We start from the raw sequence: 13250 nt of genomic DNA, 5'->3' as shown, positions 1-13250 counted from the left end.
ACGGACACGTCGACGAGTGTCTAGTCTGCAGACCGCGAGCATCGTTTCTTTCCGCTGATATTGGAATATTGGCTTCGTGGTCGAACGATTGTTCCGTAGTCCTTTGTGAAAATCGGAGAGGAATCGGTTCGAGGCTCCAGAGGGAAGACAACGGTTCGAGAAAGACGTTTCGTGTGTATTCGCACCAAAAGTGCTCGTCCATTCGTACGATTCTACGCACAAATGCAATACCGTTTCTTATCGTTCGTCGTGTATTCGATGTTCGGTCGTTAGGTCTGTTATTGTATCTAATACCTCCTAAATAACGTAACGTAAATTACAATTGATCTCGTTGTTCGTTTCAGAGAAAGAACAAGTACCAAGAGGCGAAGCTGAAGGCGCTGAAAGCGAGAAACGAATACATATTGTGTCTCGAGGCATCGAATACGACAATACACAAGTACTTTGTAGACGATCTGTCGGATCTCATTGACGTAAGTTCCAACACTATTGCGTACCAATAGTACTCGACACCGAGTTACGAAACGGGTGACATCGAAATCTCGAAATTTTACGTTACGAACGAGCCAGATAAGATCTCGTTTCGTGGACAAATTAAAACCGATACGAACGACGCTCCTTCTGCCCCAGTTTCTCAGTTTTTTTTATCACAAACACCCGAACGACTATACGCTCCTGTACGAGTTACGTACAGTCGTTCGCAAAAGTCTACGTACCACGTCTCGCAGACTTGCAATATTGTGCAATAGTAGAGCTTTCGATAATCTTGTAAATACGGAACTGTTCGTAAGTACTCTTAGATTCGTTTACGAGTAACGTACAACGAAGAGAATATGCGATAATTATTAGAAAAGTCCACGTACGTATAAATTTCACACCTATATCACAGTTTAGAAATTAATACATTCATAGATTTTAGACATTGATAATTCGTTAATAAAGAGTTTCCTAATAAATTCGTTAATCCAAGTTTCTCTTGGATCACTTTAGTCTTTCTTGACATATCATATAAGTGTATATAGACCGGTGCGATGGATTGTATATTCCTCTCTCGTTGCACTTTGATGAACAATGCATCGATAGAAAGGAACGTTTGATTGTATAAATTATTATCCACGTTTTCCTCCATTAGAAGAAAACCTCCATTAAACGCTAACTAATGTACAAGACACGCAAACACAAAGGATACATTTACACGTCTAAGTTTTACTAAAAGCTGAAACTATTCCAATTCTAAGCACGAGTCTGTAAACTTTAAAAAAAAATAAAAAGTATATCGTTGCATCGTGAAATAAGAAAAATTCAAATTCTTCCTGTAATGTACCATTCTTGTTAAGAACTTTTAACCCAATAGCGTTAAAAAATCGATGTATCTATGAATTGTTTGCCCAACCGTTGTTCGAAATTGATAACTGTTTGAAAATTTGCATACTTACTTATGCACGCCTCGAGAACGCATTTCTTTCATGAACAAATATTCGTTCATTCTTATACATTCGCGTGAGAAAACAAACGCTACGGAAAGCGATAAATTAAAATAACTATGCAGATATTCGAGAACATTTCCTTCTAATTATACATACCACAACTTGTTTGTAAAACGAAATGTTAAACGCGAAGAATAATTGCCACAGTCCGTTGTACTTTTCTTTCGGTGATAATTCATCGGTAAATGAATCGTTCTGTTTAATGATTCTCCTTTAATCGTGTACTCGAAGATATGAAATATTTCTAGCAAAGTTTGTCGCATTGTCAAGATAAATCGACGTATCGATAAACGTGTTTCCTGTGTCACGGTTAAGTTGTTAATCGTGACGCGAATAATTGGTAATAATTGGTTGAAAGAATTGCTCGTATACTCTATTTTTTAAAATTTAATTGAAAACGTAACGATGACTACTATCGGCGTATATATACATAATGACAGAAATCAGAACTTTTCATCTTTTAGGCTTTCGCTGTCGGAGAGTTCTTAATCAGCTCACCAACTTACTAACTATGCGTCGATACAACTCTCTGTACACAGTATGAATAAATCTGACTTCGAGCTTCGAGAAAGTACTTAAATTGCAAAATTTCGATATTGAAATAAAATTGTAACATATAAGTCTCGTTCAGGCCGATACAACGAATACTGTGAAACGTACACGGAAAAATCGAAAGGAATTCGCGCGTGTCTGCGCTCTCTTGCAACAACGATAGACACCTTTGTTGTAACAGTTTGAACGCGGCTTAATAGAGCACTAACCTGGCTTCGCGATACCCTGTACGCAACTCAGCAGTGGGTCACTGAATCGTTCGAGTTGACCGAAACATCTAACCGGCTTTTGCTTACTTAAAGTATTACTTGGTGGTGCGGTATACGCGATAAAAAATATCTTTGCGTTATCGACACTAATAGAGAATTCATCATTTATTCGACAACACCTTGAAACTTGTACAGGACAGTTGCACACGCGTAGAAACCCATACTGTCCGAAATAATTGAAGAATTGACTATTCTCATTTACTGTACCACTTGACAATTTATTTAGTTACCTAAATATTATAAACACTCTATTCAATTTGAGCAGTCGACGAAGAAGGTGTTGTCGTATTAAATACACGATATATACGGTTCGATATTCGGTTCGTATCTCAAAGATACACAGAGATACAAGTTGCAGCATAAATATTTTTCCTTCGTATCGTTCGGTATAGTGGTTTCTTTTTTCTTTTTTTTTTTGTTTCATCTTGATAAACGATATTTTTCAATTTACTCCATGGATAATAATCCAACAGAATAATGTTGGAAGAACAAGGTGGCCACTCTACCGTTCTGCGTGGGCCAATCCAACGACTACTAAACATTCTATCTAATTATACCCTTGCACATGTCGAATAATGTGCCGTACAACCATCGTGTTGATACCACGTACAGTGCGTAATTCGATCTGCCGGGTGAATATTTAGAAAAGTCGAAATACCTTCCGATGTAATTATCTCGAGCATTGTAAACCCTACGGACAAATATGGGTTATCGTTTAAAAAGGTATCGATGACCTTGAGATATCGTTTAAAACCAGAAAAATAGAAAAGAAAGAAAGAAAGAAGGAAAAGTGACCAGATGGCCGAATACTTTTGGAGCGTTTTTCAAAAAATGTTTATAAATGAATATCGATTCTTACAATAACAGAAATCGGAAATTTTCATCTTTTAGGCTTTCGTTGTCGGACAATTCTTAATTAATTCACCAACTTACTATGCATCGATACAACTCTCTGTACACAGTATGGATAAGTCTGACTTCGAGCTTCGAGAAAGTACTCAAATTGCAAAATTTCGATATGAAAATAAAATTGTAACATTTTTTAACCAATCCATCTGAATATTGCCCTATTAATCTCGCGTTACAAAATTCCAATACAAACCATTGTTAAAGTTCTGTTGGAAACGCTGATTCTTGGTTACTGTTCTTCCAGTGTATGGATTTCGGATTTCACAATTGCATCGCTAGGGCGTTGTTGATGCATTGCAGCGCGGAGGAAGGCAGACAACGTTCGTTGCAGTCGGGTGCTGAACAATTGGCTGCCTGTGTTGGTGCTCTGGACTCCAGGGCGGACAAACAGAGGTTTCTGGAGTCTCATCATTCTGCTTTCATGATTCCCAAAAAATTCGAATTCCAAGGACAACGAGGAGACGAGGTACTCGAAGCGTCGAATTGCTCACGTTTTAAGCTTCAATTTGGTAGATCGCGTTCACGTGTACATTTATTTAAATTCTGTATAGCGATAGGAAAAGTAGGATTGTTCAAGCGTTACCAAACTCGATTCCACGAACTCTATTAAACACCACTGTGCGTGTATTCTTTTGTTCGCGTAGACTCCTGAGCCCGAATTGCAAAAATTGTTGCACGCCGAGATGGAACAACGATTAACGCAACTGCAACAAAGAGTGACGTCTTTGAGAACCGAATCCGAAGAAGTTTGGAAAACATTGGAAACGGCGGAGGCTAGCCTGTTGGAGATGTTGACTGCGAAAGACTACGATTGCTCGAGATATTTCGGAGAGAACGCCATGCCCACTTCGAGGCCTCCAGAAACATTGCAAATTAAGCTCAGAGCCGACAGACAAGAAACCGAAGAATTCTACCTCACGGTAAGTTCGATCGCGAGCATACGGAATGAAACAAATTTCGATCGAAAGGTTTGCGTAAATGCATGGACCAATTCTTATTTTACACCCTACTACGATTCAATTTTAACCAACTTACATAAAAAAATCGATACTTGTATTCGTAAAAGAATATACGTAACACAATATACGAATTTACACGATGTTCACCGCCACGAATAATAAATTTACATTTATTATTGATCATTACCTGCAAAACTTTCGACGTAATTGTGTTTCTAGCTGTATTGCCAAGAAAAGAAATATACATTCTTTGAAAATGTATCATCCGACGTAAAGTAGACAATTGAATTGAATATACCGGGGTCTAGATTTCATATTTGTAACTCTTGCGACATTTAAGAACTTTTGCTTAATACTTCCACCAAAGTATTCCATCAGTAAGTGTTTTGGTATACAAAACTATTTATCGGTATACGCGTACACTTCCCAAATTGTGCACTTTTATTATAAACTTTGTGTACGTGTGCAACGTTTCTGAAACTTACGCGCGCTAAAAAAAATTGCAATAAACATCCAATTACGAAGACGACTTTAACGCTAGGGCGTAGCAATGTTTGCACTTGCGCGAAGTTAAGAATTAAATACATAAAGAAAATCTCGTACGTGTTGGAAGTGGACAAAATGACATACCGTTGTTGTAATCTTTCTTACCACATGTGACCTTGAACGTTGTTACGTCGTATCTGCAAATTTGTCTCATTAACAGCTGTTCGTTACATAAATTCATCGTTCGAAAGAAATAACAACCGAATTTTGTTTACGAGATCGAGGACCGAGTTGTTGTAAGTGAATTAAGTGTAAAACGAATGAAATTCACACACTGGATTAGATATTTTCCATACGAGATCGAGGACCGAGTTGTTGTAAGTGAATTAACTGTAAAACGAATGAAATTCACAACTCGATTAGATATTTGCATTACGAGATCAAGGACTGAGTTGTTGTAAGTGAATTGAGTGTAAAACGAATGAAATTCACAACTCGATTAGATATTTTCCATACGAGATCGAGGACTGAGTTGTTGTAAGTGAATTAACTGTAAAACGAATGAAATTCACAACTCGATTAGATATTTTCCATACGAGATCGAGGACTGAGTCGTTGTAAGTGAATTAAGTGTAAAACGAATGAAACTCACACACTCGATTAGATATTTTCCATAGTTTTACCGCACAATTTTTCAGTTACGATAATGGAACACTCGCGGGTGGAATTTTACAGAAATTCAGGGAATACCTTCTTGGAACTTCGAGAATAGCCAGACTAGACGCGAAACAGGAATACATTCGACAGAGCCTATTGGACGGTTCCACTGCCAGCCCGAATCCATCAATATCGACGACAAAGCAGAAACAGGCCCGAAGGAAACGAATCGGCCGATTGCAGATGAACGGTCAGCCGAAATTGTTCGGTGGCTCTTTGGAGGAATACTTGGAAAGCACCAATCAGGAGATACCTCTGATCATGAAGAGTTGCATCAGAGTGATCAATTTGTACGGGCTCCATCATCAAGGTATATTTCGAGTATCCGGATCCCAAGTGGAGATTAACAACTTTCGAGAATGGTTCGAGAGAGGAGAGGATCCCTTGGCCGATGTCACGGACGCCTCGGACATCAACAGCGTTGCCGGTGTGTTGAAGCTCTATTTGAGAGAGCTGAGGGAACCACTATTTCCAATCATTTACTTCGAACATCTCATGGAATTGGCGCAATTGGAATCGAAACAGGAGTTCGTTAACAAGATGAAGGAACTGATATCGAGTCTTCCAAGACCGGTCGTCATTGTAATGCGATATCTTTTCGCCTTTCTCAATCAGTGAGTATCGTTAGTTATTTTCTATCGGGTCGGTTCGTAAATTCAGAGCGGTGTAATTCAATCGGGATCTTTGATCCATCGAGAAGACATTTTCTTGGTCAGGTGTTGCGTCTCGTTTTACATTTATTAACACGCGCAAACATTATTCTATCGGACACGATTATGCGAAGATTTTAGTCTCGAAATTGGGCTGAATCGAGTCCACGAGAATCGACAATTTTCCACACCATTTATTGTTCTTTGTATTCGATCAAGGCTCACGTGTGTGGTCCTCAAATGCAGAAATATAATCTTTATAATTTTTTTTTCTTAAGAGAAGTATGCGACGTGTTGAATTGAAATTTGTTGCGCTTATTAGTATATTTAAAAGGGCGTTACGCGAATTTTTTTATTGTAATTTCCTTTAATAATACTAGAGTTGTCGTTGTTGTTAAGTGAACGCGTCAAGTTGACCAAAAAAATGTTTGCACGTATCGACCGTAACCGCGAATCTCGAAAAAGTAGAAAAGAAAATTCTCCGAACGCAAGTCGTGTCTGCTTCGATACCCTCGATAAATAAACTAAAATTTAAGGTATTATAAAATACCTACATATATCGAGTATTATAAAAATTAATATCTTACAACGAATCGACGTTTCTTTTTACAAAAGCCTCTCCGAATTCTCGGACGAGAACATGATGGACCCGTACAACCTGGCGATCTGCTTCGGTCCCACATTGGTTCCGGTCCCGGAAGACAAGGATCAAGTGCAGTACCAAAACCAAGTAAACGAATTGATCAAAAACATCATCACGTTCTGCGAAGAGATATTCCCGGAGGACATTGGAGGTACTCAGTACGAAAAATACATTAGTAGAGAACCGGACGACGTGTAAGTGTACACCTAGCGAACGTTACCAAGACGTTACCAGCGAACGTTGTTCGTCGTAACGCGTAACTAACGATCGAATTTTTCGTTTCAGAGACGTGGGTGACTCGCCAACGGACCAGGTCCAGGAGGATATGGACTCCGAGGTGTATCCATCCGAGGACGGTGAGTGGTAAATAAATTTCATCCGTAGTTCGGAATCCAACAGAGCGCGATCTACGTTCGTTTTGTGTATTCCCAGAATCGGAAAACCTCGAAGCCACAGCGCAATTCGATTTCAATGCAAGGTCCGAAAGAGAGTTAAGCTTCAAAAAGGGGGATACCTTGACTCTATACACACAAGTCAGTAATGACTGGTGGCGAGGTGCCTTGGCTGGTAGAGAGGGGCTTATTCCCGATAAATATATTATGATCAAGATAAAGTAAGTGCGACTCAATCACACGCAAATGGCAAATTATTTACCTCGGAAATGCTTTCTGTTGAATCCGTGACTAAATTTCCTAGCCCAGTAGGGAAGAAACTCGGACGAATCGAGGGTGTTTTGCTTTCGACGAGCTGTGAAAAAAAAAATAAACACGATACTATCGTACAATCGTTCCTCGAACGATTCTTTTACGATTCGACTAGCTTTCGCATCGGCCACTTGCCTCCTTCCTTTTTAATCCTTTCCTAATGGACGTTTTCTACTCGGTTGCGGTCGCGGTCGCGGTCTCTTTACGCGATCCATTGTGCTCTCGTGAAACGATACAGTATCGTCCACGGAAAGGATTAAACACGGAACTTGGAAAGTGACGAAAAAAGCTTCTAACAATTAGGGTGTAGCAGGAGTGATAGTTTGGTAATTGGAGAATCGATCGCTTAACGTTCCTCCTCCGGACGCGAGGAGGCAAAAGTCTCTTTAAAAGGGAGATGCTCGAGGTGTCTGCTTTCGACAGCTGCGATTCGTTCTCGTTGACCAATTCCACCGTATGTAAACGTGGTTGTCGTGTTTGTTCAGGGACGAAGAACGCGAAAAGGAACTACTGAAGTCGTCGAGCGAAGAATCGATGAGAAGAAGAACCTCGAGCTCCGCCGACAGTGTTCTATCGAGTAACAATTCACCGCTGATGGGACCATCCGGCAATCCAACCACTTGGTCCTCCGGTGCGGCGTCCGACGTCCCGACGACAACCATGAATATAATCGCGACGGACAATAGCGGGAACAGCGGTGTTGTACCAGCGGTCGTGACAAGTGTCCCTTGCATCTCATCGACGCAACCGATCATCAGTCGAGAGGTATTGGAAACCACTGTTTAGTATACGAACACGTATTCGACTATTTTTTTTTTCTTTTTTTTTTTTTTTTGTTGATCTCTCCTTACAATTTGTCTGCTTGTACATTCTTTGCGGCGCACTCGGAAAATGTAAACATTAGGCATAAGTGCATGGCTGTTGTGCTGTAATTTTGTTCCTCCTTTGAACGCAATAGAGCAACGAAAGATTGGAATGCACGGTGCCGTTTTAAGGCACCAAGGACTCCTCGTTGCCTGCACATAGCACCTCGTAGAAATCAGCATTGCTTTTGTTTCGCGGGACCAAAATCGATCGATCGATCGATCGATCGTAAACGAGGAGGAGTTTTATTATTTATTCGTATACGTATCGATTACGAGCGAAGCCGAGAATTGTTCCAGATTTTTTATAACGAAAGACACGCAACGAATCGAATGTCTCGTCACGATCTCGTTTTATTATATATTTGTGATTCGAGGATCGACGGGGTATCATTTATTTTTACCAAATAGCGAACCGGCGAACCTGGAGACGAATCGAAAGTTACGTTAAGTTTATCATTACCCGAGATGGTAGTGTCTCGATTAGCTGTAATCATTTGTACGATACATTTGTAAATAAAATAGAAATATACGTGTTTGTTGCTGCATGTGCCTTGGTCTCTTTGTCTTGTGTCTCTGCCTTGTGTCCTTTGTGTCTTGTGCCAGATATTTTTCTTTTTGTATCGATTACGACTTTCGATGTTAATAGTTGGGATGGTTACTGTTTTTCCAGATATACGTTTAGTCAGCCTTTAGTTGACAAGAAAAGTTTCACGTACATAGGTAGTGGGCGAAACGGACTAAAAACTGTTCGATAAAACTGCTGCCAGTGTCGTGTGGTTCTGTCGTTTGTGTTTTTCGTTTACATTGAAGGACTGCCTCTGTTTAACAGTTCGGTTGGTTTGTGAATCCTAGCATTCTGTAAAACAATTTCAGTCTATAGACGAAACCGAAAAGGGAATGCTACTCGCAGAGTCTACTTATCCAGCGGATATTCTTTTGGCCTAGGTGAGTAAAAAACATCTCACCCTCCCCAAGTCCAAGTTAATATTAACTTCGTAATCGGCATCCGTAGAAAGATAGGTATCGCGACGCAGCGGCCTGTTTTTAATGTTTACACGTTTGCCTGCTTGTATTCATCCTATTCATTGTCGGTTTTACGAGCAGTTTTTAATCCTACCTTGGCATGAACATCGATCTTTGTGCACCCGTGGCCTATTCGTTTCCCTATTTTCACACATTAACGCATGCAGGTAAAAAACAAACATTTTAATCACCTGTATAGTTTTATAGCCTCTTAACGTATTTCGAACGAATTCGCTGCTACTTATTGTATCATAGATGGACACGTTTATTATTTTCTTCTTTCCACGATTTCTACGTTTATCTATCCCTGTGGAAAATTATCTGTACCGATCGGCCGCCACTTGGCATTCGGCCACGAACCGATTCGCTTTAAAAAAAAAAAAGAAAAAAAAACTCTCAGGTTGTTATTATTGTAGCTCTACGTGTAAATCATCGATCTTGAAATACTAGAAATAACAACTTAGCATACTACCACGCACACATTGGGTATAATGGAAGTCTGTGATAAAACGCAGAGAGTTCTGGTTACTTCCCACTCTGCGATAAAGTTCCAGGGCACTACGTATGCGTAACGACACAGAAAATAATTTGTGCATTTCCGTTGCAATATGCATACATGGTTTGTAACTTGAAAAGGGTCATTAGTTCCCTCCCCACCTCTCTCTCTCTCTCTTTCTTTCTCCTCGCCAACCCCCCTGAAAATCCTACTCAACGTTCATTGTGTAACGGAACGTATCGCGACGAGAAAGAGGAAACTTTTTCAACGAAGATCCGTGTCGTTTCAACCGTCGAACTATTTTCAGGAGTGCGCGTCTCGAGTGGCAAAGGTCTCTACGCCCGAGAAGGAGAAACACGTCTTCGGTTCGGAGCATCGCGCTGACACCGTGCCGACTGTCATCGTTGCTAACAATGCCGAGAACGAGAAGACGTCGAACTTGACCGAATCGTCGATTCAACAGCAACAGCAACAACAGCTACAACAACAACAACAACAATGCAACGAAGAAAGCGGCGAGGAAGCGGAACGTATCTCCTTAATGAACATGGACGGTGGATCGAAGCGTGGGACCAGCAGGAAGCAACACTGGAAATCCCAAAGCATGGGGGACAACGTGCAACAGACCACCGGGAACTCCCTTCAAGCGAGCAACCCGCTCGCTCAAGGGGGGGAGGAACTCCAAGAGCAACCGACCTTCTCCGCGAATCGAGAACTATGGCAGAGACGCGCCACCTCCCAGACCCAACTGAACCCACCGGCACCGCCTAATCAGAAGAGTTTCCGTAGTTCCCAAGAGTTCCGCGAGATGCGTCAAAAGCACACGCCGGACCTGGTGATGGACCTGCCGTTGTCGGCGCAGGACGCGAGCAAAAAATCCGCCTCGTCGAACAGTCTGAGCAGCTCCGACGAGGAGACCACTACTCCCCCCGTTCAACCGAGCCGAGCCGAAGCGGCAACCTCGCCAACGGGGGGACCCGAATCGCCCGACATGAGCACAGCCGCGGAACGATTCGCCAAACAGAATCAATGCACTTTGAAAAAGAACACCAAGACGAATCCAGAGGCGTCGAAACTGAAACGCTTGGAAACCGGGGACGAGGCCGAACAGGAACCCGAGGAGATGGTCAGATCGGCAAGCTCCAATCAGATCTCGGACTCGATACCGATAAGGTCACCGTTACCACCGCGTTCCACGCCGAAGATCGTCGCGAAATTCGCCGACATGCATCTAACCGGCGGCAGCCAGGTATCTTCGTTCAAACCGCAGGTGAAATTGAAGCCGACGATCCTTAAGAAACCGGTGTTGCCATTTCCGCATCCGCACATGAGCCCCGAGCTCGCGAGGAAGATCGAGAAACAGGCGCAAAGCGCCGAACAAACGAATTAATTGTTGCCAGATAGTCGAGAGGATTCAAGCAGCGAGGAACATTTATTTTCAGCAGCGATTCATGCGTGTTCGAGTAACGATCCCCAAACGCGCGTAGATTTACCATCGACTCCCCCATTGACCAGGTACTCCGCCCAATTGCAAGGACTTGAAGCGCGTTAGTTACTGTACCCAAGATGAAAGGAAAGCCGGGCAGGCAGCACCGTGCCTCGGTATATGTATAATAACGCATCGTGAGTAAAAGCCCACCGCGCGGTGTGTGTGTGTACGTACACGGGATCCGATGCTGCCCTCGGGCCGAGTTTATTTTTTCTACGACTATTTTCCATTTTCGCATAATTTTTTTACCAAATGATTCCGCGAAACGATGTTTCTAGTCATCGAGCGACGATAGAGAAACGATGAGAGAAATGTGTGAGCGAGAAAATACATCGAAGAAAATACAATTTCGAGTTTAAATAGTTGTCCGTCGAAAGAATGAGCGCGAAACGAGAGAGCGCGAGAGAGTGAACGCGAGAGAGTGAACGCAAGAGAGTGAGCGTAAGAGAGTGAGCGCAAGAATGTGAGCGCAAGAGAGAGAGAGAGAGAGAGAGAGAGAATGCTACGATTTTGTACGTTGGACGATACGTGTAATTTATTGCAAAGGATATTTCTTCTCAACGTATATCAGGATGACAATGTTTGCAACAAACGTGTACGATGTTCCTTTAAAATGCACGCGAGTGAGTATGAGTTTTAAAAGCCTTTTCCAGGAGTTCGTTTCTTAGGAGAATGAGTGAAATGATAATTGGAACAGTAATCCCGATTATTATTAGACATTATATATAACATGTCACGGGCGTCTTAATTATTAAGAACTATATGACAATGATGTTCGATATATTCGATAATAATAAGTGTACAATAACGCACGAGTATTTAACGGTTCGACGTCGTCTGTCTTAGGTCTGTACTGATTATTCTGCTATGAAATTCAACGAAATAGGAAACAAGCGATGTAACGTGTCGACGTATTCATACCCTTTCCTGTAACCGACTAAAACATTGTACTCGTTTATCGAATAATACGCATACAGTAACCCGATGCTATGTGCAGAAATTCTGCAATTATATTTCGAAAAGGAAAACACTCGAAACGCGCATAAACGATCGCGATCCAAAGTAAGAGTTGCGAGTTCAGTTAGAGTAACTAACGTAATACTCTTTATAGTTACTTATCAAATATTAAAACGAATATTATCGCATTATATCCACCGCAATAAGAATACTGAAGTCAATGGATTGTCGCCTTTCCCATTTGTATCATATTTGTTGGAGGAATACGCGAGACCTCGATTCATACGATGCGTTTCTTTTTATATCTCTTTCACAAAAGTTGCGTTTTTACGAGATTATTTCCCTGCGCTTTATACTGAATTGTTATTTTCAAGAGGATTCAGTGTAATTTCACGCGTAATTTATTCTTCTTGCGTTTTTACGTCGAATTTTACCCTTTGAGCAGATGCAGGAGCCTAATTTGACGATTCTCCGTTACGATTACTGATATTCAATAAAGAAACTTGCAGGCTACATTGGCCGTTCATGCAACAATAATCTTGATCATTTTCAATGCAATTTCTGTGAATTCGACATCCACGGTAAGTAGTAAGTCTCGTTCTCTTCTTCGTGACATTACATTTTCTAATACGTTATTTTCCTACATTATCTCAAAAGTTCAAATCAATCTTAATCGACGCGCGCTTCTCTCCAGTTTTTCTTTCTTTGCGCGCGCGCGCGCGTTTTTGTGTAAGCAATGACACAATTTCCTAATTATACTTAGAAACTAATTAAATGTAGATAATTAGGTATAAAATCGTCCATTCTCGGCATTTTCTTTAAAATACCTAATATACGTTACATTTGGTAAACGTTTCGAGTCTATACAATTTTCTCATTTTTCCAATCTGTAATCTGATAGACAACAATTTTATAGCAATCGCAATTTACTTTTTACTTGTGTCTGCGTGTTACTACTGAAACACAAAATAAGCGCAGGGGCAGGTATTTTTATTCCAATGCAATATGTGTATATATATATATATACCTATGTAATAGCGGCT

General features: G+C 41.1%; 1 protein-coding gene across 7 annotated transcripts in view; it reads left to right on the top strand.

Moving 5' to 3' along the window:
• Positions 1 to 12720, top strand: part of LOC143154374 (SLIT-ROBO Rho GTPase-activating protein 1) — a 58671-nt gene extending 45951 nt beyond the window's left edge. For all 7 annotated transcript variants that reach the window (XM_076326484.1, XM_076326487.1, XM_076326485.1 and 4 more), the window contains 9 exons: positions 345 to 473; positions 3462 to 3683; positions 3862 to 4137; positions 5398 to 5993; positions 6645 to 6866; positions 6958 to 7028; positions 7105 to 7285; positions 7862 to 8141; positions 10069 to 12720. In XM_076326484.1, coding sequence (XP_076182599.1) covers positions 345 to 473; positions 3462 to 3683; positions 3862 to 4137; positions 5398 to 5993; positions 6645 to 6866; positions 6958 to 7028; positions 7105 to 7285; positions 7862 to 8141; positions 10069 to 11151 — 3060 coding nt within the window. In that variant the 3' untranslated portion in view covers positions 11152 to 12720. The remainder of the gene's footprint in view (positions 1 to 344; positions 474 to 3461; positions 3684 to 3861; positions 4138 to 5397; positions 5994 to 6644; positions 6867 to 6957; positions 7029 to 7104; positions 7286 to 7861; positions 8142 to 10068) is intronic.
• Positions 12721 to 13250: the final 530 nt, after the last annotated feature.

The sequence above is a fragment of the Ptiloglossa arizonensis genome, chromosome 14 (assembly GCF_051014685.1).
Source record: "Ptiloglossa arizonensis isolate GNS036 chromosome 14, iyPtiAriz1_principal, whole genome shotgun sequence".
Lineage (NCBI taxonomy): Eukaryota > Metazoa > Arthropoda > Insecta > Hymenoptera > Colletidae > Ptiloglossa > Ptiloglossa arizonensis.
Note: the sequence above shows the minus strand (reverse complement) of the source record. Positions and strands in the feature narration are given on the sequence as shown.